The sequence below is a fragment of the Leptonotus elevatus genome, chromosome 10 (genome assembly GCF_054856555.1).
Source record: "Leptonotus elevatus isolate MCC_2025b chromosome 10, RoL_Lele_1.0, whole genome shotgun sequence".
Taxonomy (NCBI): domain Eukaryota; kingdom Metazoa; phylum Chordata; class Actinopteri; order Syngnathiformes; family Syngnathidae; genus Leptonotus; species Leptonotus elevatus.
Genome location: NC_141248.1, coordinates 23,763,344 through 23,788,017, shown reverse-complemented (window position 1 = coordinate 23,788,017; position 24,674 = coordinate 23,763,344). Strand labels below are relative to the sequence as shown.

Genomic DNA, 24,674 nt, shown 5'->3' with positions numbered 1-24,674 from the left:
TATTTATTTGTAAATATTTTAATATAACAATTATCCACCCGACAACGACACATTCTGTCAATTTTAAAAATCGTTTTAGCAATAATAATGAGCAATAACCTGCGTAAATGCCGGAAACGATATTAATTATCGTAACACCCCGGAACATAAAACTAGACGCACACAACCCCGCGAAGCTAACAGAAACCATCGAGGCTATTGGTATCATAATAACTGGCAAAACACTACGGTTTCCAGTTTCCACATAAAGTAATATTTGTTTTCCTTTTTTATAGCATTGAGCTTGTTTGCAACATCTAAGTGACAGCTGGTAAGACTCCGTATTTTAATTGTTCTGATATGACGTCTTCGATGTAGCAGTGCTAAATTAACCCGGAAGTATCTTCCTATTTTGCACATGTACACAGCGACGTTAATGTTCATAATTTCATTACCTGTCATTTCATTTCAGTGTCCTTTTTTTTTTTTTTTTGCCTCTGTAGTATTGTAAAGATGAGGCAAGTAAATTTGGTTTTGCCTTGTTTTTATTCATTAATTTTTCCTTTCGGACAAACATCCGAAAAGAAAAAGGGCTGACGGTATGAATCCGAAATGTATTAATTCCGTTACATTTAAAACGCATCATTATCAAGATGTGAAATGTTAATTTTATATATGCAGATTATTTGTATTAATATATTTTCCCTTGAATTTTACTATTATTATTTGACTGATACTGATTTTTTCCCCACTTATGAACCTCAAAACAAAAACAACAACAAATTACCAAAATTATAAACGTCTCTCAGTATGTAGTGACGTTCTACATATTGTAAACAGTTCTCATTTTGGTTGCCATATCTGCTCCATCTGTCCATCTGTTCATCTTGCCCTCCACCCAGCACATGACTGGACATGCCCAAGTGCCACGATGCCATCCTCTGATCCCCCTCGTGCCCCCACCCCTTCCATGCTGGGATCTGGGAGCCTTGGTGACACACGACTTCCCACACTGGTGAAAGGCGGCCAGAACAATAGAAGTGTGTCTACTCCCACTAAAGCCTCGGCCGGATTCCCAGGATCGGCCAGGGGGCCACTTGACTCAGCCGCCATCTGCCCGGCACCCACCATCCGCTCGTGGGAAACACGCGACGGCCTTAAAGCACACACACACACACACACACACACACACACACACACACACACACACACACACACACACACACACACACACACACACACACACACACACACACACACACACACAGGGCTGTGTTACCATGGCAACAATCAGCACCAGAAAGGAACATGCGCGATATGAACGATTATAATGGATGAAAGGTAAAATAAATGATAGCTTCATGGTTACAAGTATGATAAGAAAAGATGACGGCAATAAAGAAAGAAGGCTGGATGAAAGAAACAGAAGAACGAATTAAGAAGTATGGATGGATAGAAGGCTGAAGGATGGAAGTGTCACGTGACAAATCAGTGATGTCATCTTTCATTTTACTCTAAATGCTATTTCATGAATGGACACGTTACTATTTACACAATTGGAAAGCATCCATTCATAAATATTCTCTTGAAGGTTTTCATGTGAGACTCAGTCGCATGTTTGCGTCTCACGCTCGGGCCTCATCTGTCCACTGGGGGTCTCATGGAGGGGGCGTCGGCGGTTTGGGTCGTGTCCACCCAAGGAGGAACATTTTCCCACTGACCTTGCGTGAACCGGCGTGCAGCCCACCTGCTCCGTCTGACACGCCATTCACGCCATTGTCACCCCCCCCCCCCCCCCCCCCGGCACAGCACGTCGGCCTCTGATTGGCCACCGGAGAGCATAAATGAGACACGCTCGACCGGCACGTCTCATCGCACTCATTTGGACTCCAAAGCATAACACATCATGTCTCTGTACGCGGACCTTGAACTTCAGGACAGCATCAAGGAGCAGCTCTTTAGGTGAGTCACTATTAGGTACACTGAAGTTGTGTAGTTTAAAGTCATTACATTCCCAATATTTTGGTTCCCTTGATCAGCAATGTCAGGGTCAAAAATATTAGGAACATTCGCAATTGAATCTGAATGATGGCTAACTATTATTTTCTTTCCCTTGACCACATGGGAAGTCCAAAATATTAGGGACAGCTTAACTTGATTTTGAATTAGGACTGATTGATCGTTTACCCCCCCCCCACCCTTTTTTTTTTTAAACTACTTACTTTTAAACTAAAGTGTCAGGAACAACCATTAAGCTGTTTCTAATATTTTGAAATATAAATGAAAGTCGTTCCTAATATTTTGAATTTTGCATAGTTAAATAATAGAACTAAAATACTAGAAACTGCTATTAATGAGTGTAGTAAATTGAAATAAAATTTGAAAATTTGTCTTGCAAAGGATGCTGTTCCTAATAATTTGACCCTTGCGAAATAAGGGAACCAAAATATAAGGAACAGTCTCCAGTTGTAGTTGCAGCTTTTTGTAATATTTTGGTTCCTCTATTTTTCTATGTTTAGTGAATACGTAATGTGCGAAAATTAGATTTGTTTATTTATTATTATTTATTTAGGCGTATGTTTCAGTAAAATGACAAGAATGAACTTCTCTTCTTCAGGTGCAAGCTGCACACGCTGGAGAGGAAATGCAGCGGCGGCGTGGAGAAACTGCGCACCCTGCTGGAGGAGCTGGTACTGCAGCGCGGCCTCCCGCTGGCCGAACTTCTGGACAAGACCAAGTGCTTCCTCACGCTGCGGAGGACGCTGCTTTCCCACCAAGGCTACTCCAAACCCGCCCGGGAACTCCTGCGACTTTTCCCTGACGCGGACGAGGACCTGGCGCCGCTTTGCTGCTAGCCTCTCGCCAATCATCGACTCCACAGAGACTCATCGCGATGCTCGGTTGCCTCACTGAAGAAGTCGGAGAGGCTGTCGGTGGTGGAACTTTGAAGACTTTGCTGCTATATTTTTTTTTCCACACGAAGTGTCTTATGGTTGTGTTTCTTTGCAACCACTCAGTTATTTTCACTTTTTTAAGGCTGCAATCTTTTTTTTAGATTGCCTTCGGAGCATAATGTGCTTAGTCAAACTAAACTATGTGAAAATGTGGCCTAGCGCATATTTTGTATATGTCCTGCCTTGTTTCAAGGGCTTACCTGCATTACCTTTTATTTTCTTTAAAAGGGGCTCTGCTATTTTTTGGCATTATGCATATGTTGTATGCTTTCAGTGTTGTTTTGTGTTAATGCATATTTTTTTAAATGAAAGAATAAATAATGCACAATGTATTTGCGCCTCACTTGTTTCATTTCGTCTGTTAAGCACGTTGACACCCAGCGACAATCTCAAGTCTCCAGTAAAGCTAAGGTGTGTTTTGGGGATGTGGGAGGAAAGCAAAGGTCAAGATTTGAACCCAGAACCTCAGAACTGTGAGGTGAATTGTGCTGTGTACAAGTCACAAAGCTAGCCCATAGTCAGGAAACACAAAAGGAAAAATACATGTCTTTAAAAAGCAGCTCTGTGCAGAAAACATAAAAATAATCGTTAAAACAATACTAATATTAATAACATAAGTAGGGAGAACATCATTTAGTAATCAAGCGACAAGTGTGGTTATTTTATCACATGTAGGTGGAAAATGACTCAAATGCTTGACAGAGTTGTTGCTAACATTTTCCTTTTCAAAACTGAGCGTGGGCATGCAAGTGTACTCGTTAGCAAGAATGCCTCACAGTGGAGTGGTACTGGGTTCGAATCTTGGCTCAGCCACGCCCCTTCTATGTTCCCCTCATGCTTGTATTCCTTTTGTCATGTTTGATTTCATCCGCTAATGCTAGCTCTTTTTCTGATTGTTATTGTTTTTTCCACATTAACAAATAAGACGAAGACAATAACAAAAGTCCGCCAAGTGTGGAATTTTGCTGATTTTTTTTTCCTTCTCTTTTGTAAAGCTCCATTTGTGGCAGCAACATTTGACAAACATCAACAACTGCATCTGAATGAAGGCTATTTCTAATATTTTTTATTTTAAAACAGTAATCTGTAATTCATATCTTTATTGTTATTAGCATTAAAGGACCAAATAAATATTTTACTCTATTCAATATAACAAATATTTTAATTATTCAGCTGATTAATTGGTTACCAGAATTTTATTCTGCCAAATATCGCAATCCATGTCAGTCAGGCAATAATTATGGCCTCAAATTTACCCGCTGCGCAAAGACACATGGACGGAAGTAAACAAGTAGAAAAGAAATCACGAGAGAAGCATGTGCTGTTTTTCATGATTGCTTTAATGCGAATGCCTTGGTTTGAAAGCAATACATTCATTTGAACACCTTCACTGAAGGTGTGTTTGTGCGCGCGTGCTGCCATTCCTCGGAATCAGCACGCATCCTAAAACATGCATGTGAATCGGAAACATGCTCAACATGTATGACCTTTGCCCCTTCGTAGAAGGAAATTTACAAATACACCATTCAACGGTGTCATAGCAAATATACAGTAAACGCACTCCCAATGGGAATAATTCAATTTACCGCACACATAAACCCTTGAATACAAAGAACAGGAGTCTTTTTTTTCCAACAAAAAAGAACAACAATGCAAAAAGTTGCCTGCACAACAACACGTAAGCCTTCACAAAAGGCGAATTGAACTTGATCCGCAGTTCTGACGGTCTACCAGGGCCTCCAGGGGGCGCTCTTGGCCGAGCTCTCTTCCAACTCTCTCGGTTTCTCCTCACAGGAAGACCGCAGTTGCTCCTCGGAGAGGAACTGGGCCGCCTCCCTGGCGCACTTGACGTACCCGCGACGGAGCGACTGGAGCCGTCGGAGGAAGCAAACGGTCATCTCCAGCACGTCGGCCTTCTCCATCTTGGAGTCGGGCTGCTGCTGGAGGAACTCCGGAGCCAGCAGAGACTTGAGCTGCTCGATGCTGCTGTTGATCCGCTCTCGTCGCAACTTCTCCACCAGAGGCTTTCGGATCTGCAACGGGAACAAATGAGGATGAGGATGAGGATGAGGATGTGGAAGTTTCAAACCACTTCAACAAAAAAAAAAAAAAAAATCATATTAATCAACATTAAAATACAGGAGAAGGTATTTGGTGAGTAGCCCCAAGTTAAGTGTTTGTTAAAAACGAGGCAGGGGGTGCAAAACAATAGCCTATATTGAAAAAACAAATCTAAACAGTAAAAATAAATTAAATCTGTTTATTATTATTTTTTCAATTATAATGACTTTTTTCTTTAATTAATTCGATTAGAATTAGATTAATTCGATTTAATTTATTAATTTTTGATTTATAGGGGGGTTGCAAAATTAGGTATAAAATTATAGAAAAAAAATAGAAAGAAAACACGTACTACTAAAAAATAATTAAATCTAAAAAAAACCACAATAATTTGTTACCGTTTTTAATTTAAACAATTTTAATGACAAAAATGTATTTTCACTGTTATTTAGATTTAAATGTATTTTTATTTGACAACAAGTTAAATAAGTATTTTAATTATTTAAAAAAAACTGAAGAAAATAATTTCTATAATAATTTTTTAAGTAATTTACCCCGGTTTTATCGATTTTTTAAGAGTTCAATAGGTATTGCACGTGTTTTCTCTTTTCTATTTTGCACCCCCTGTAAGTATCTAAAAATGTCAAACTACACTTGAATTACACTGAACTGTGCAAGTGTAATACAATTGTACGGAGATGAACGTTTAAAAAGCAATCGGTTTTAAAAAAAAAAGAAAAAAAAGATTGCATCCAAATACTTTTTGCACTTAAAACTGTTAATTAAACTGAACTGTGATGATGAACAAATGACTGTAGCTAAGATTGGTGGAAAGCTGCTGACCGTACCTTGTGTGTGAGATTCATGTGAGAGTCTTGCAGGGCCATCACAGGTGCCATGTCTGGATGCGTGTGCTGTCCATGCACAATGTGCTCTCTCCTGCCTTCGCGCCTCCGTCCTATTTATAGGCCCGCATCTTCATGTCAATGTGGGCCTCAACACTTTCTCACACTGGCAGCCAATCAGAGAGCAGCACAGGGAGACAATAGTTACATCTCAGGGGAGCAGCTGGACCAAGGGAGGGGTGTGTGTGTGTGTGTGGGGGGGGGGGGGGGTTGTCTTCCTGAGCTCTGTGTGAATGTGGGAAATTGGTGATCCTGAGGAGTGCACATCTGCTGCCATCAAAGACTTTGACCAGGCAGGCACGCTTCTGTGCCACAATTCGATTGCTCCATTTAGTGAACATACTGTAAAGTGCACGTCTGCCTCACAGCTCTGGGTTCGAGCTTCATGTCTGTGAAGCATGGCTTGATGTCAAATCCCAGAATAGAAAATGGATGGATGCTGAACTGAAACATCTTGGAATTGGGGGGTGAAAAATGCTCAACTGAAACTGAACATTTGAAATGATTGAACAGTTGAAATATTTGAATCACTTTGAGAACTGTGGAAGTAGAAGTTATTTGGTTAGTTTGTTGTGAACATTTGGGAATTGTGGTCATGTGAAAACTCATTTCCACGGTTAATGAGCTGAATAGTTTCAAGTTAGAATCATGTGAATCGATTAAGAAATGTGGAAGGAGGAGCTAATTACATCAAATGTCTCCAGCAATTAGGTAATGTCACAGAAAATGTGCAATATGGCAAATGTGGAGAATTTGGGAAGTGTGAAATAGTTCTCAAGATGTCCTAAATTTCATTTAACATTTTCACGTTGCAATGGCTTGATTTGGTTGAGAAATGTGAAATTATGAGATACATTTGTAAAATGAATTTCAATTGGATCTGTTTTCCCAAAGTTGGAATTTGGGGAATGAGGAAAATTGTTTCCCAAGACGTGCTGAATTTTGTGCATATTTTGTAAGTTGGAAGGTTTGAATCGGTTGCGAATTGTGGAAAGATGAGTCTCATTTATATCAATGGAATTGGGGGGGTTCCCCTGCAGAAATGTGGAATTGTGGGAAACAAAGGAATTTTGGGAATGTGGAAAAAAATAATCCCAAAATGTGCTGAATTTTGTTGTTTGTTTAGTTGACAATTAGAATTTTTTTTCTTTAGACAATTTTTTTCTTGTTGACAATTAGAATAATGGAAAGCTACATTGGATAGTTTCCCACGACAAAGTGGTTGCCTAGTCTATTGATTAATTCATTAACAAACTGAGATTCACGTGTCCAGTTGATGAAATGGCACTTTTCCTCGCAATAGTCTGCCACATGCAATAAAAAGTCATTTCTCACACATGATTATATGATTAACCACAGTGAGTGACGGGATTCTCTTTCATAGTTAATGAGGGGGTGAATACGACCAGCGTAAACAGTCGGCGGGAATGCCGGCCAAGTCCTGGGAATCCCGTGCACGTCTGAATTCCTGCTGGCCCTTGAACAAAAAAGCTGGCCAGTTGCCATTGAGGAGCGGTGGCAGTGAAGCTGTAAAGTGAGTCTGTGTGTCATCAATGTGATGTGCAAGCAGACACACTTCTTTTGTCCCGCACAAGTGCGCTGAATGGAAGCCGGTGTGGGAAAGCCGAGGAGAGAGACTCACAGCCCCCCGGGCACAATAGACAAAATGGGAGGGGGGTGGGGGGGGGCCGCCGCCGGGCCTCTTTAGATGTTTACATCAAGCGGATCGTTCATTATAATCCACATTCCCAGCCGACACAAACTTTAATACTCTTTTGCTTCATTTTCTGGAAATGGCTAAAAAAAAAAAAAAACAGTAAAAATCACAAAATTGGCAGTTTTTCAATGTATCACCTTATAATTATTTTATGCGGTGATAGTAAGGAAATAAATTGTTCATATAGGACTCACAAAGTGTTTCATTCTAAATGATACAAATGGATACAAGTCAACATTTGACAGCTAATGCAAGAAGAAAACAAATCAAAAAAAAAAAAAAAAAAAAATCTTTTCTTCCTTGAATATTCAAGCCAGTATGGGCTGTGATGTACGTACTTCAAAATTAAAAGCTAAAACTCTAAAATATTTCACATACAACAGAACCCTGACAGTGGCGTGCGAATGGGTGAGGCGAGAGGTCCATTGGCGTCCACCTGGGGGGGGGGTTGGGGGCATCCAGTCCCCCAAGGAAGAAAAATTTGAACTGAGCAGCAACATTAGCTTAGCTAATAGTTAATCGACAGCAAATATAAAAATATTCCGTCCGCACCCGTCGCCCAAAAGTATTCCATGTGGTGTCTGAATTACACAAGCCTCATCGATGGCGATTAGATATCGACAGTAACTTTCAGAATTGTCCGTCCATAAAGTCAACAAAATCCAACACAACCATGATTAGCGGTATTCAATTTATTGTATTCATTCTATAGACTTCTAAATATTGTCATCATTTTTTGCATTGAAAAAGTGGGATAAACATGTTAAAATCAGTTGTAGTTACTAAATAGAGCTCCTTTTTGGATGCAATGATGGATGATTTATTTAACTGGCTTTTCAAATAGGCAACAAAAAAAAAAACAGCAGATTTTTTCCCCTCTTAATTGTAGAGTTAAACAATACTGTAAAGGACAATTATTTTTAAATTAATCGGTCGATTGATTGGCAATAAATATATATATAAAAATAATTGTTAAAAAAGTATTCAACCAACAAAGCCTCTTTATTGAACGAGACAACATCCAGTCAAAATATTTGCCCGAATTTCTCTCTTCCTTTATCAAGCATCAGCCATTATAGAAGAAGAAGAGGAGGAGGAGGAGGAGGAGGAGGAGGAGGAGGAGGAGGAGGAGGAGGAGGAGGAGGAGGAGGAGGAAGGCACAAGTGGGCGGTGGTCTGGGGGCAGGGGGCTTCCCTTGAATGAGGGCGAATTAGCATTTAACGAGGCACATGTCTCTTGAGTGGGCGCCGGCTCAATCATGTGAGGAGTGTGGGAACGTCTCGGGCGCGGAGTCACAGTGCAATCAGCGCATGCGGTGTGATTAACATTATGACCACCCTAAACACAGACCACCCCACCGCCCCTCCACCGCCCCTCCTCCCCTCCCCTCCCGTCCCTGAGGGGATTTGGCACACTTCACAGGGAGATTTGGTTGACGGCCTACACCACCACTCAAATGCTTTTATTTACTCTTATATTGTTAGTGCCGTGCTTTTAAATGACGCTGAACATGCACAAAAGGGTAACAACTAATGCGACTTGGCTACTGTCAGATGAGTTTTTTATTCAAACTAAAAACGACATGTGTATATATATATCACCCACAATATTAGGTACACTATGTTTATGATTGTTTGCAGTGTTGTTTGTTTGTCAAAACTGTCCATCGTAGTCATTGCAGCTCTTCTACTATAATCCTTGCACATATAATAATAATAATATTCGGTTCTCTATACTGTCACTACATTCACAGGGAGCTCATGTGAGTCCCCCGTCGCAATTAAGGTCATCTTAAGACCCATGTACTAGTAGCACGCTTTTTGTTCTCACTAGTAGCACCACTTTATATCACTAGTGAGATAAACTATGTGTGAGATGACAACTGTGTGCTATACTAGTATGATTAGTGACACTATAAACTTGCGCTAGTTAACATCTTGCCTTTCACTAGTTATTAGTAATAGTAGCGTCTTCTTGTGACGATGAGATGAGAGGATGATCCCCCCCCCCTCCCTCGGAGCATCCCCAAATAGTAGGTCCCGTCCCATAGCGCCCCCTGCAGGCCTTAGTAGACACATACCAGAATATAATGTTTACTAATTGGTCACGTTTGCATCGTAAACGACTTCTACTTCTGCCTTTCTTTCTTTGTTTTTTTTTGGGAAGTAGGCCTATATACTGTTTTACTTTTGGAAAAGCAATATAAGACCAATGTGTCGTTTTAATACCAGTAAATCTGCGCTTTGACTTGGTTTTTACAGTGTGCATAAATGCTTTACAGGATGGATTTTGCGTTTAACAGTCGTTTTTGTATGACACATTTGTGTTCCCTTCTATTTGATATCCTCTATGTGTTGCTTTGACGCATCATCATGATCAAACTCAGATGGCTAATTCATTATTTAGGGATGAATAAAACATGACTTAAACATGTGCAACATCATTTTCTTCCCTTTCCGGTATTCAAATATATCATATTTGCTTATTTCTTGCGAAACACTGCTGCCCTCTAGTGTTTGACAGTAGTACAGACTAGTATTTATAATTATACTCTTTAGGATAATTTTGCAACAACAACAAAAAAGAAGAAGAAATATTAAAATACGGTATGCTATTACTTGAATGGAAAAATTATTTCACAATATTAATTATTGGCACCACTTTTTCATGTTTAGTTCGCGAGACCCCGCCCACCAAGCCGTGCGTGCTCGCCGATTGGCTCAGTGGTCGTACGCCTGTCCGGCTACGTCAGCACGTCGTCGACTATGGCGGAATGTAGCCAAGCTGACAGCAGCGTCGCGAGCCATCACCATACCATGGATAAAAGCATCACTCTACCTCCAGACGAAATATTCCGCAATTTGGAGAACGCCAAGTGCTTCGCCATAGACATAGGTACATGCAAATGTGAACGTTTACTTTCACCTTAACGCTGTACGACTAAAAATGTAAACAAAATAGCAAGTGGTGTTGCGTTCAAGGACCGAGGGTATCAGTGAAAGTCAATGGGACAACAGGCTGCCTTTTTATCAGAACAATCTCATCAGGATGACATTCAGATGCTTCTTTTGAATGTACTCACAAACACGCCCAATGTGTCTAGTAATTTAAACAACCCGAGGGCGGATAAGAGGTTTGCATCTGAAGCCAGTAGCTGGGTTGTTGATCTTGTCGATTCAGATCACTTGAGAAAATTCTCCAGCTCGTAAGTTGCATCAATCTCTGCTTTTACACTTCTTATCTTCAGGTGGATCTCTCACCAAACTCGCCTACTATTCTACAGTTCAGCACAAAGTGGCCAAAGTTCGCTCGTTCGACCACTCTGGCAAGGTAATAATTGCTTTTTCTTACACCCTCAAACTTTATTAGCGCATTGACCTCGTTTTTGTTGACCGCAAAGTCCTGGGAATGTATTTCACGTTTGTCAATAATATGCTGTTACTCCTCTATAAAGAGTCGTTCGTTATTTTAACCATTTTACATTAGTAAAATTAATTCGGGAAAAGTTATCCCAAGTAGGGTTTGAAGACAGTACCGTGTTACGATTTCAAGTTAGAGTTTCAAAATTGGATTTAAATTAATGTGTTGAAATTTAACTTTCATTCCATGGTTTGAAGAGAGCAATAGGGGTTTTATATTTTGAGACGGCGAGGGTTTCAAACAAGATTTAGGGTTGAAAAGTTATGGTTTCAAGTCAGGGTTAGTGTTTCAAATAATGGGTTAAATAAATAAATAAATAAATAAAGACTTAAGGTTGGCCTCTCACGACAGGTCGTGCCTCTCAAATGATGAACACACGTTTGAGTTTGTTTTGTCTCCCAGGAGGCGGCCAGCGACAAACTTTATGAGATCTCGGTTCAAGAGGAGGTGACTGCGCGCCTGCACTTCATCAAGTTTGAAAATGCCTACATCGAAACCTGCTTGGACTTCATCAAAGACCACCTGGTCAACACCGACACCAAAGTCATCAAGGCCACAGGTGGTGGGGCGCACAAATTCAAAGAACTGCTGGAAAAGAAACTGAGACTCAAGTGAGTCTATTGATGACTTGTTTGTTACACACTCAAAACTTAAAGAGACGCTGTTTACATAACATTTCTGATGCACGTACGCGTGCAAAAACAAGCAAATATTACAGTGGTGCGTTGATTTTAAAAATAGAGTTTCAAGCCAGGGTAGAGTTTGTTTTTTAAGTTAGGCTTAGTGTTTGAAAGTTGAGTTTCAAGACAAGGTTCGCTTTTGTTTAGTTTTTATAGAAGGGGTTCATATTATGGTATTAACCCTGGTTGAGGATTTGAAGTTAGGATTCGTACATTCCGTGTTTTAACTCATTCACTCCCAACCATTTTCATTGGATATTTTACTGGAATTTGACAGATTTTGCAAGGTCAACAGAATATTGTGTTCTATTGCTATGAACACACGGAACATACCATAAGAAAGATGAGAGTGTCTAGAAAGTAAATTTCTATCCGTTTCTGTAGCATTAGAATATAGCTAAACTTCATCATTATTCACAAATCTGTTCAAAACGAAATAGCTTTTTGCAACATGGCCCTGGTTGATCTCTTATACTCTGCTGCCACCTGCTGGCCGTTTTTTTGTAATAACTACCATTGCTTCAACCATTCTCTTCAGTTCAGAGGCTGCATCAAAGCCTTCTGTATGCTATAGCATAAAAAAAAAAACATAAAACGTATAAATACGTCTTTGGAAGCATGGTAATATTTAAAATAGAACGCATTTATACGTTTTGGGGAGCAAATGAGTTAATATTCTGAACTGATTTACATGTGTAAGAGAAAGTTCACCACTGTATATTCAATTCTGAAAAGTCATTATGTCTCAGCAGTCAAGACAGACGTCCATTTTTTAAATTTATTTTTTGGTTACTGTTATGTTTCCATTTCCTGTTCTATGCACGTCATCTTTGCAATTATTGGTTCACTTCTATTGTGTGGTAGCTTTATGCAAAAAGCCAAAGTGTTTGTTTGTGGTGTGAGAGTGGACAAGGAGGACGAGATGACGTGTCTGATCAAGGGCTGCAACTTTGTGCTGAGGAACATCCCCCACGAGGCCTTCGTGTACGCCAAGCACGCCGACTCCGAGTTCCGCTTCCAGACCACCCAGCCGGACATCTTCCCCTACCTGCTCGTCAACATCGGCTCCGGCGTCTCCATCGTCAAGGTTTACAAACTCTTGTGCCAAGTGCCTTTGGGCTCGCATTGCAACCATCACATGACCCAAAGACAGAAAACAAGTGATCCGTGACGTTGGCAATGCGAGCCCGAAGGGACTTTGACGTCACTTTCAGTAGACAGCACAGCAAAAATGGAAGCGCCGTGCAATGAATGAAAACAGATGGATTAATTTGTTTGAACACAGTATTATGCATGCAGCATATCTTTACTTTACTGGCTTGTCCTGCTGTCAGGTGGAGTCAGAGGACAAATTTGAGCGTATCGGAGGAAGCTCGATAGGCGGGGGGACGTTCTGGGGCCTTGGGGCTTTACTCACCAAAACAAAGGTATTTATTTTCTTATGCACACGATTATAAGATGAAAACAATCACTACTTTTAATCACCAGTGACCGCATATAGCAGCTAGCCAGTCTAGCTAAGCTAACATAGCAGTCTACATCTTTACTCAGTATTCCTTGTCAAATGAACAAACTGATTTTTTTTCCCACAGAAAAATTGGTAATACCGCTATATAATACTTTTGATTGTAGACATAGGGCAGCTAACTGGTCATTTGGTTAGCTAGCTAAGCCGATGTAGCATTTTCACTCGGTGCTCTTTCTTAACAAACATTTGGACTCAAATTCACAATAGAAGCTCTTGAATCCAATTCACAAACATGTGATCTCTACCAATGGATAATAATAATAATAATGCATCACATTTAAATAGCAACATGCTATTGACAAACCAGTCTTGCTAAGCTAACGTAGCAGTCTGTAGCTTGACCTCAAATGAAGGCCCTTTATTCTCAAAAAGACAACACGCATGACTTCAGAGTTGGCTTAAAAGAGGTCGAGTGAGGTGCGCATATTATCGCACATTATGACCCTGCTAACAATAACTAGCATGCACTAGCATAGAAACTCACAGCATTGTGCTGTTTATCACGTTTATTAGCAAAACCAGCACAAAAAGCTTGTTTTTTTTATTTTCCCGATATTTGGTTCAAAGTCCAAATTTCCCCCCTTGCCAGAGGTTTGACGAACTGCTCCAACTGGCCTCGAAGGGGCAGCACACCAGCGTGGACATGCTGGTCAAAGACATTTACGGCGGATCCTACGGCTCCCTTGGCCTCACCGGCGACCTGATAGCCAGCAGCTTCGGGAAGTCTGCCACGGCTCACAAAGGTGAAGCGCGGGGCTTAATCATTTCCACCGCACGGGTACTTAACGCCGCGGCCGGCGTGTTTTCAGAGTTCTCCAAAGAGGACATGGCGAAGAGTTTACTGCACATGATCAGCAACGACATCGGGCAGCTGGCCTGCCTGTACGCCAAACTCCACCAGCTGCCGCGCGTCTACTTCGGCGGCTTCTTCATTCGGGGGCATCCGGTCACCATGCACACCATCACCTACAGCATCAACTTCTTCGCCAAGGCAACGATGACGTCGTCAAACCCGAAGACAGAAATTCAGATTGCGATTGCGAGCTACGTTTTTACAAGGGAACACTTTTGTGTGTGTGCGTGTGCAGGGCGAGGTGCAGGCGTTGTTCCTGAGACACGAAGGCTATCTGGGAGCCATCGGGGCTTTTCTCAAAGGAGCGGAGGAAGACAGTAAGGCTGACACATCCCAATACTTGGAATTTATAACAAAATGGGTATTATTTTTTGAAGCAATCTCCATTCCTGCTCAGGGGCCAAAAAAAAAAAGTCCATACAAAAAGTCAATCAGAAGCCTAAAGTTGTTCACTGTATTTTTTTTTTTTAATTAAATACACACATGGGCATGTAGTCATTGTTGTACCCCTCTGTTAATCAAAAAATAATAATCCACAGTGGTCACTGAAATAACTTGAAATCGAAGGAAGTAAAAATAAATAAATGACATCAAATTAACCAATTGAAATCAGGCATTGCTATTGAGCTGTTGGTCAACAGATATGAAATAAATAAATAAAGAGTTAAACAACACGTTAAATATGATCCTTTGCACAGTTTGACTTGCAGTGTTTATTTTTGTAAGTATATAATTTTTTTTAAATAAATCCAATTTTGCATTTTAATTGGGCATGTTATCTTATATATTACTAACGTAACTATTTAAAGATAGGTGATAATGTAACGACGGTGACATCTTTTAAAAAGAGAGCGTATTTAATTTCTTAAGACATAAATACAAATAAAAAAATACAACAATGACATGCTTCTTAATGAAATATTATTTCCAAAAAATGCTTCACTCACAATAACTTCACTTAAAAAGTACAACATGAAAGCAGCCAGTGGTTACTTTGTCTGATAAAGATGAATCAAATCAAATACTCCATCAACACTCAAAACTCTTCTTTAAAAAATGTTTTGCCCAAATTGTTTGCAAACATAATCATAATTGTGGGTGTGTTAACTGTATAGAAAACTTGCTTTGATCTTTATCCTTGTGTTGTTATTTACATGGCATTCCTCAAAAAAATAGCAATATTTTGTAAAATTGTGGAGTATGTCATCTAACCAGACTGCATCTCTTCGCTCCAGACCCAAACCAGTACAGCTGGGGTGAGAATTACGCGGGCAGCTCAGGCCTGATGAGTATTTCTCCGGAAATGAATCCCATGCAACGGCCACGGAGCGGAACGGTGAGCCTTGCGACGCGCGGGAAGCACAAACAACCGCAGCCACGATCACCTTCCCTTTTCCTTCCATCAGTTGACATCTTTTGATTTACTTGATCATGAAATCACATCTTGTCCTCATTATCATCATCTTCTTTTTTTTTTTTTTTTTTTCCTCCACACATTCTTCAGTTTCCCGTAAGTACCTCCGCCTCGCCTCGCCTCGCCTTTGTACGCTGCTGACTCACCTCATTGCGCCGCGTCTTGTAAAACATGTTTTGAGTTTTGGAGACAAGAAAGTTGCGCCTGTCACTTTGTCTTGCTAATGCTAATGCTAATGATAATGCTAATGCTAATGCTAATGCGCAGCATGGCTGTTCGCGTTTAGCATTTAACAGTTTAGCATTTTTCGTCTGCCTTTTGCTGTTTTTCTAAATGTAATGTAACAAAATAATATGTCACAAAGCCTTTGTTATCTGCGGGCAATGTTTTGAGCAACATTAGAATTTTAAAACTATTCACACTTTAAGGGAGGCTTGGCAAACTCGTCATAGCGAGGGAATAGGAAGGCCATTAAACTGGCGCCGAATGGTTTTTCTGTCGGCATTGCTATCTTAGTTAGCCTTAAAAACAAAATCTTACCATTTTTTTCTCAAAAAAATCCAATAACCAATTTCATACCTGATTTATTTATTTATTTGTATTTTTATTTATGCATCTATCTATTTATTTATTACCCCTTTTGCTTTTTTATGGAAAAACAAGTTCGTTTCCCCCCCCCCCAACAAGTTTTTCTTCCAGCATTAATTAGCATCAAACATCTACCAAAAATATTAAATATGAGAAAAGAAACATCTTTAGGTCATGTGATTCTCTTGGATAATGCGGTCTTAATAAATTCGCCTTTGAAATGTTCAGAAATTTAACATCATAAGTCGCTAAGTTGCCAACATTTTTGTTTGATATTGCAAACAAGCTCCTCTCTGCTCGCAGCCATGTTGTTATTTAAAAAAAGCTTTAAATAAACTTGAATTCATTGGAAAAATCAACATTATATTGTACTGTACAGCCAGACTATTTTCTATTTATCAATAACTTTAATTTACGGCTTCAAGATGATCGTCGTATTCAAAAACATTTCGCTTCAATTCTAACGCTGCTGTTTAATCGATCTCCTCCGTGCCGCGTTCCAGTTCGACATGCTGGAGATGGACCGTCTGGAGAGGCAGCTGGTGAATCTCCATCTGCTGCAGGACCCGTCCTCCTACATCCCGGACACGGTGGACCTCACCGAGGACGCCCCGGCCCGCGAATACTGGCTGGACTGCTTCGAGGAGGCCCTCGACGGGGTCAGATCACTTTTCAACACAAAAACGCACCGTCGCACATTTAGCCGGGGCGTCTTTTTGTTACTTGTCGTAGGTTGGTCACTGTAAAAAGGCCGGCCGCCATCTTGGACCTGTGACGTGTGTTCTTGCTGTTCCGTTTAGGTGGTGAAGCGGGCAGTGGCCAGCCAGCCCGATATGGCCGAGTCGGCGGAGCGGGCCGAGAAGTTCCGTCACAAGTACAGACACAAGCTTCAGACCCTGCGACACCAACCCTTGTAAGATACTTCTGCACCGATTTCAATCTTTGCTATTATTAGTTGATCTGCTTTGGACCGCCTACGTGCTTTGCGTGGGCTCGTTAGTAAAGATTATAAGAGGGATGATTATTGAAAGAAAGCAAGGATTTTTTTTTGTAATTATTATTATTTTTTTTTAATTAATTTAATTTAGCACACATATTTTCTATAGTAACTAGAATGGGTATTTGACTAACTGTCCTGAAACTTTGCAATTACCAGTAATGGATTTTCACCCAAAAAAAGAAAAAACTATATTATTATTATTATTATTATTATTATTATTATTTTCAGTTTAACAAAATAAACTAAAGAAAGTTTCAACGATCTCCACTTCACTCCAGTGATAACCGACAAGCAGTACAATTATAGCAAATCGAGAGTAAAAATATACTAAATAATCCACCAACAGTTATTAAAATTCTATTTCAAGAATATTACCCCCCCCCCCCCCAATTGATATAGCTTAACTTTCTTTATGCATGGGTATGTGTAAGTACTACATGCATAGGGCGGCTCGATTATACGTAATACGTAATTAAAATCACGATTAGGGTGATCATTTGTTTTTTGGTGCAAAACAAAAAATTGTTTAAATGTAGAAAATATTAAGACAAATAAATTTAGTTGAAACACTAATTATGCAAGTTTCTTTTGGACCAAACAAGTTTTATTAAATTTGTTTTTTTTTTTTAAATATGCAAATATATACATTTAAATTAGTATGAATAATCTTTTAATTTTGTTTATGATTATAGCAATTTTGTAATTGTGGAGTGTAATTAAATTTCGATGATTTGCGCAGCCCTACATGCGCTTATATTTGTGTTTTGCCGATGGCTAACGTTTTCTCGTCACGCAGCGCTTACGGCTCTCTCACGGTCAGAAGTCTGCTCGACACGAGGGAGCACTGTTTAAACGAGTTCAACTTTCCCGATCCCTACTCCAAGGTTGGTGTGCAGTTTGTCCTCCACAAATGTTTGCGCTCTTTCACTCGTGCATTTTGAATCTCATGTTTCTCGCATGCGCGTTCAGATCAAGCAGAAGGAGAACGACGGTGCTCTCAAGTACTACCAGAAGGCCGTCAGGTCTTTGGAGTCGCTGGAATGGGAGCAGAGACAGTTTGCGTTGGTTCGAGGCGTCCTCGCCGGGAACGTCTTCGACTGGGGAGCCAAGGCCGTGTCTGAGTGAGTGCACTGCCGATGAGGAGTTGAAGGACGAAATCATGAGGCACAAATGGTTTAATTTGATACATTCTATTAAATTATGTTATTACCTTTTGGTTGTAATTGTGTTTCGTGCTAGTTGTCTTATTAAAAACATTTAGTATAATTTTTTAAAAATGTTTTATGTGATGCTGGAACGGATTAATGGCATTTCAATTCACTTCAATAGGAAGAGATGATTTGAGATTCAAGAGATTTTATACAGCTTTTTAAAAATGTTATTTTAGTTTTTTTTAAAAATGTGTTTTTATTTTTTAGTATTCTGGTTGATCTGTTGGCCTACAATGTTTACTTAAAGTATTTTAGTTTTATTATTCTGTGCTGTTCACTACATTACATTGTGATTACAGTAATTTCTGGACTATAAGCCGCACCCGACTGTAAACCGCAGATGTTTTAATGTTACCGCACCGGGTTCCCGCTACTTTCTTTTCCGTAATGATGGTGCAAATTGCCTCACTCTCGTTCCGTCTCGCCTACTGTATTTGGGCTCACTTGGTTTGTTTTGCTCTGCCTGACGCCCTTGCGCTAACTTTATAGTGCGCCCCCTTGTGGTCTGATGGATAAGCCGCACCTTTGTATTAGCCGCAGGGTCGAATGCAAGTGAAAAAAGTAGCGGCTTATAGTCCAGAAATGACTGTATACTGTGTTTAACCTCTCTTTATACCCGACGTTAATCATTAAGAATGTTCAAATGTGACTTAAAACCTCACCTGTACATTTAATTGAGATTTAATTAATGATGAGAAATAATTGACTTGGATGGAAATCGTATCTCTTAGAATGAATCACACACTGTTCAGCTGTACCTAATGAAGTGTCTATTAAGGGACTTTATCATTTTTCTTTACCTTTCCTCATGCGCAGACTTTATCATTTTTCTTTACCTTTCCTCATGCGCAGCGTCCTGGAATCCGACCCCGAGTTTGGCTTCGAGGAAGCAAAACGGCAGCTGGAAGGTAATAATGTGATTAAAAAGAAGAAGAAGAAAAAAAGACAAACTGGCACACATCACCAATTTTTGTCTTTTTTTTTTTTCGTTCTTCCTTAGAGCGGCCGTGGCTCGTGGATTCGTACGACCAGTGGCTCCAAAGACTTAAGGTCAATTGTTTGCTCATTGACATTTTTCTGCCCGGTCCTGTTTGCTGATGCTCGCTCGGTCGGCAATGTGTGCTTGAATGCAATCCATCCTGGTTGTGTCTTACAGGGGCGTCCTCACAAGTGTGCCTTGTTTTTCGTAGATAATAGCGGCGTAGACATCATTCTAGGAGTGATGCCTTTTGTCAGGGAGCTTCTCTCTCGGGGAACCGAGGTAAGGCCAAGGCCAGGGGCCCCTCATGTATGCTACCTTGGACTAAAGTATTGGGACGCACCTCCTAATTATTTAGATCTTTATTGACATGATTTTAAACATTAATGTTGGCATATTTCACACACCATTCATTTTATGTAGCAAAATAGTGGAGAACTGCAGCAAAATGGCCGCACCACATTAAGGAACCAAGACTCCTCATTTGAATTTGTCCGAGAGACTGTTTAAATATCTCAGTTTTACTGTAAAAAAAAAAAGAAGAAGTAAAAAAAAAGAGTAGTAGTTTTTTCATTCAGAAACTCTAAGTCAATTTTACAAGGAGAGTTTTGAGTACATTTGACCAGTTTATTGACAAAAAGTTACTCAAGCATTGAAGATCGAACCCTCAGCTTGGGAGACAGCCACTCTACCACCTGAGCCATGCCACTCTTGCTGTGTATGTGACTATAGTGCATTGCTGGTGTTTCCAAAATGAGACCAAAAACGGGTCTCTCGGAGTTACAAGGATTTTGCCTGACACCATCAATATGCTAACACATAGCAGGATTGGCATGGCTCATGTGGTAGAGTAGTAGCAGTAACTTTTTTTTTTTTTTTAATGAACTGGTAAATGTCCTCAAAATTCTCCTTGTAAAATTGACTTTGAATTTTTTAAGTGAAAAACTAGATTTTTTAAAGTAAATAAATATTAATCCTTTTTTTCACAGTGTTGGTCTGCTGTTTTGGTTAGCATAAAAATGTGTGGTGGATAAGTAACAATTTGGCTCAATGAAATAGGCAGTAAAGTCTGTTTACTCCAATGCTAATAAATGTCATAGATAATGTGAATTCATTGAATTATTACGTCTGTACATTTGATCTTTTTATGAAACCGAGACCACCATTCATATTTCAAATCTATTTGTAACTGTCGTTGATCGTTACCTTGGTGAAGGTGGTGCTCGCGAGCAACTCCGGTCCGGCCCTGAACGACGTCACAAACGGCGAGCTGCAGATTCTGACGGAGAGGATCGCCGCCATGGATCCGGTCATTCAGTGAGCGCCGGCAACGACGCCGTTAAAACTCTTCATCTCGTCACTCGCTTGAGATCCTCAGCTTGCCATCTTGTTTCAGGGCGGGGCTGAGGGACGACAGGTTGACCTTGATTCCGAGCGGCTCCAGTTCTCCCTGCCTGGATCTAAGGTAGGGATGCCGATCAAAAGAATTTGCGGATGGATCGGGAACATTTTTCTCGCGTTTTTTTGTGGCGTGTGTCGCCTCCAGCCGCCTGGACAAAGTTTTGGCCATGGTGGTGCGCGAGCGTCACACGGACCTGGTGATCATTGAGGGCATGGGCCGGGCCATCCACACCAACTACTACGCCACGCTCAGCTGCGAGAGCCTCAAGATGGCCGTCATCAAGAACTCCTGGCTGGCCGACCGGCTGGGCGGCAAACTCTTCAGCGTGGTCTTCAAGTACGAGGCGCCGGCCGGAGGCGCCCACGCCAACGCCGTGTGAGCGCCTGGAGACCTTTTGGTCTGAACTCAATGAATGTAAGGAGGATGAATGTTTTTCAGGCGCAGGAAAGTATTACGTTCATTTCAGAAGCAATCAGTGTTTTAACGTTTTGGTTGATTTACTTCACTTGGCTGGATTTACACGGCGGGTCCAAGTGCCCAATTCCAATTTATTGCCTCTCACATATTTATTTTCCAGACTGTTTATTGAGAGTGAGCTACCGGGATACTCGCACAATTGATCCGCTCACAGCAGGTAGTTGTAATTGCATATACGTGCCACAAGATGGTGGTAAAGTAGTTCAAACCGAGAAGCATAAAGAATCAACACTTTGCTTTTTGCATTGGGGTAAAATACTCTAAGCCATTTTGACCCACAGAAAAAAACTAAAGGAGCCACAAAACCCATTTGACATTTGAAGTGAGGAAAATACTTTTTTTTTTTTTTTTTTTTTTTTTTGTACCTGTATGAATAAAAACGTATCAAGTGTGGCAATTATGAACTCCACAAAGAGCACAACGTCTTATTACTGCGTGTAACAAAACATCTTAAACTGTCGGGAAAAAAACACTTGGTTGAAGCTTTTGAATGAAGTCATCAGCGTCTATTTGAATTGTTCTTATAATCATGAAATTCAAACCAAACCAACCAAAAGCGGTACTTGACGCATTTCGCCGTTTTGCAGCAGTAAAAAGTGAATATTTTGTCCAAGATCAATTTGATAACTTCATTATTTTTCATGTACAATGAATACTTTTAAAAACTAAATGTTCCGCTTGCTGTCGCCTGAACATGACATCACCTGTGCTGAGTAAGTAGGTAACGACCAATCATGGCTCAAACCCAGAAGACAGGTGAGCATTCCCAAATAAATCAAACTTGTAAGGCAGTCATGCCAACTATTGGTCCGCTCTTTTGAATTGTTTATGTATTTTGTTTAATAATGGACGTGCCATCAATTGACTTTATTTCCATCATATTTGTCGATGTCACTGTGATTTCGATTGACAGCGGATGTTTTTATTTGAAAGCACATCGACTGACGTCTGGCACAAATCCACATTTGGAATAGGCCTGAGATCCGATTGAATGCCTTTATTCCTCTTCACATTCCTATGACGTGTCTCACTTATGTCACTTGAGAGCAAATTAATTGAAATTGCGTCACGTGAACCTTGCAGCGTAAATCCAGCTTTAGTGTCACTCAGGATTTAGGAAGTTCCTACGAATTAATCAACCCCCCCCCCCCCCCCCCAATGCATTTCTTACTCAAAAGTGCATTTAATGTGCCTTGGGGCTGATGGAAAAAAGGAATTTGAACTCCCGTCAAGGCTCCACAGTTGCGCATTATTGCACTCTACTGTAAAACTGAATCAGTTGTTCTCAAACTGTCTGGGTCGATCCATAATAAATATTTGAACTGAAATATGTTGTATCATTAAAAAAAATTTTTTTTAAAAGGGTTTAACTACACATGGACCCCCCCCCCCCACCCCCAGTATTAAATCAGTTACTCCTCTTGATCTTAGCTTTGAGCCAATTCAAAGATCTCATATGAATGGGAAGCACAATGGTTATATATATATATATATATATTTATTTATTTAAAGTCTACGCACCGCAATATAAAAATGAAACTAGACAAATCATGACGTGTTTCCCACCATAGTTATGAACCTATAATCTGTATAACTGAATTGTGGAGGGAATTATGAACAGTTCAGTTGAACATCTATGGTATGATTTCATCACAATCTGATCGATCTGGAATTGGCATTATTGTTATTAAGACCCCCTAATCTAAATACATACTGTCGAAATTGATGCAACAAAAGATTATCTTGAGGGTTTGCATATTTCTTTATTTTTCCCCTCAATTTTCTTTCACTTGAGATGGACAGGCTATAAGCTTTGAAATTATTTTATATGGTCACATTTTAAATATGACTAAAACCTGACATTTGAAGAGGGGTGTGTAGACTTTTGATATTCACTGTATGATTAATTGGTATCAGGATTATGGGGAGGTCCTTGGAAAAATGTCTCCACAGTTTGAGAATCCCACATGTCAAATGTGGACTTTCAGGAAGTGATACATGAGCCACCTCGTCCACAAGGTGGCAGTGTTGCGCCATGATGGGGCGGGTCGGAAAGTAACTGTCATAACGATCACACGCTTGTGTTCATGATTTTGGACAGGGAGCTTCCTTTCATTCATTCAGGCGACAAGGAACAATTTAAGGTGGCATAAGCGCCTTAAACGTGACCTGTGTATCTCATTTTTGTGTTGTAATCATGTATAAAAAGCACATTTGCTTCATTGTGATTCTTCTGATTGGCTTTTCTTTAAAAGGCCGAGAAAAATAAATATCTCTGCTGTGTGCGTTTGGGAAAGTGGATCACAAGCGAGTTCATCGACGGTATTAAAGCTTGACACTGCGCCATATGAGGCGTTTGATGCCTGCTGAGAAGCTGCGGGCTGCAAATGTGCGAGGAGGCCCACCGGGGGGTCTTCCCTGCTCTTCATCTGGCTCCGCACACACTCGCATACACAAATTCTGACACCAACAGTTCCCATCATGAGCGGGTGAGTACGCTGCGAATGTGTTTTTAAGTTCGAAACTCACCGTTCACACCTGGATAATGTGTTAAAATGATCTATAGGGGAGTCATTTTATTCCATTTTAATTCTGCAGAATATGGACCACGAAAAACACTTCTGCATTTGCTGGAAAGCATTTGCTGTTTTTGTGCTCAGGCCAAACAAACACGTCGCCATCTTGTGGCATTTCGGTGCCAAGACTTTTGTCTTGTTGGCGTCAAAGAACAATGTCGAAGCAAGTTGAAGAGCTTCGTTTAGTCTTTTGCTGCCACCTTGTGGCTTACCTAAGCCATTCTAAGCTTTTGAGGGAGGGTGTGAGCTCGTGATGGGAAAATGAAGCTTCATGAAGCACTTCTGGTTCCTTTCGACGGCGCTCTTGGGTTAAAGATGCAGTAGAAATTAAATCAATTTCCTTTGCACTCGCCTTGATCTTCAAACCAAGTGCACCATCTAGAGGAGTCAAAAAATATTGCAAGTGCTTCATGAAGCTTCATTTTCTTTTTACTCATGTGAACATTTTGGGGATTTTTTTGTTATGCACAGTAAGGTTTGATCCCAATTCCTTTACTATATCTGGTATTCACAAAATTTCTCAGATTGCCCAACTTAACTATTTAAACTAAAATGATTAGCTTACAGATGATTTGAATTGGAAAAATTGCCCCAGAAACCCAGGCTAAACTTAGCTCCTCCCTACCAATACACAGCTCGTCTCTCAATTCACTTAAATGATACTTCCTTGACACTAATGACTAATTTTCCATAAAGTAAGGCTTTGGCGCCACATTGTAGCATTTTAGGGCGTTACAGAAAAAGCACAAAATCTGTAAATGTTGAGTTTTTGTCTCAGTGTCCGAACCCCCACTGCATTTATTTAAGTGTTTGATGCCAAACAAAAGCTCGACGCTCAGAGACAGATTTATTTATTATTTGATACAGCAAATTGGTTTCCTTCCACAGCGACTTGTACAAATACGTGCTTGTGGCTTCGTGTTTTTTCAA

The 24,674-nt window shown here is 40.4% G+C and overlaps 2 protein-coding genes and 1 long non-coding RNA gene across 3 annotated transcripts; 2 read left to right on the top strand and 1 right to left on the bottom strand.

Annotated features, from left to right (window-relative positions):
* Positions 1–159: 159 nt before the first annotated feature.
* On the top strand, positions 160–22,496 carry pank4 (pantothenate kinase 4 (inactive)). The gene is made up of 21 exons (XM_086087543.1): positions 160–310; positions 4,728–5,087; positions 10,292–10,511; positions 10,864–10,946; positions 11,439–11,647; positions 12,620–12,803; positions 13,051–13,143; positions 13,834–13,987; positions 14,054–14,235; positions 14,333–14,414; positions 15,333–15,433; positions 16,603–16,758; positions 16,900–17,012; positions 17,896–17,983; positions 18,069–18,220; positions 19,163–19,218; positions 19,311–19,360; positions 19,467–19,571; positions 20,506–20,606; positions 20,686–20,754; positions 20,836–22,496. The coding sequence occupies exons 3-21, from the start codon at positions 10,382–10,384 to the stop codon at positions 21,068–21,070; spliced, it is 2,343 nt and encodes a 780-aa protein (XP_085943669.1). The 5' UTR covers positions 160–310; positions 4,728–5,087; positions 10,292–10,381; the 3' UTR covers positions 21,071–22,496.
* On the top strand, positions 171–3,243 carry LOC147167686 (uncharacterized). The gene is made up of 4 exons (XR_015096326.1): positions 171–201; positions 276–310; positions 1,789–1,941; positions 2,597–3,243. It is a non-coding gene; the product is annotated as an uncharacterized LOC147167686 (long non-coding RNA).
* On the bottom strand, positions 4,282–5,915 carry LOC147167685 (transcription factor HES-5-like). The gene is made up of 2 exons (XM_086087544.1): positions 5,843–5,915; positions 4,282–4,966 (listed from the first exon to the last, which is right to left on the bottom strand). Exons 1-2 carry the CDS (start codon positions 5,891–5,893, stop codon positions 4,661–4,663), a joined length of 357 nt encoding a protein of 118 aa, XP_085943670.1. The 5' UTR covers positions 5,894–5,915; the 3' UTR covers positions 4,282–4,660.
* Positions 22,497–24,674: the final 2,178 nt, after the last annotated feature.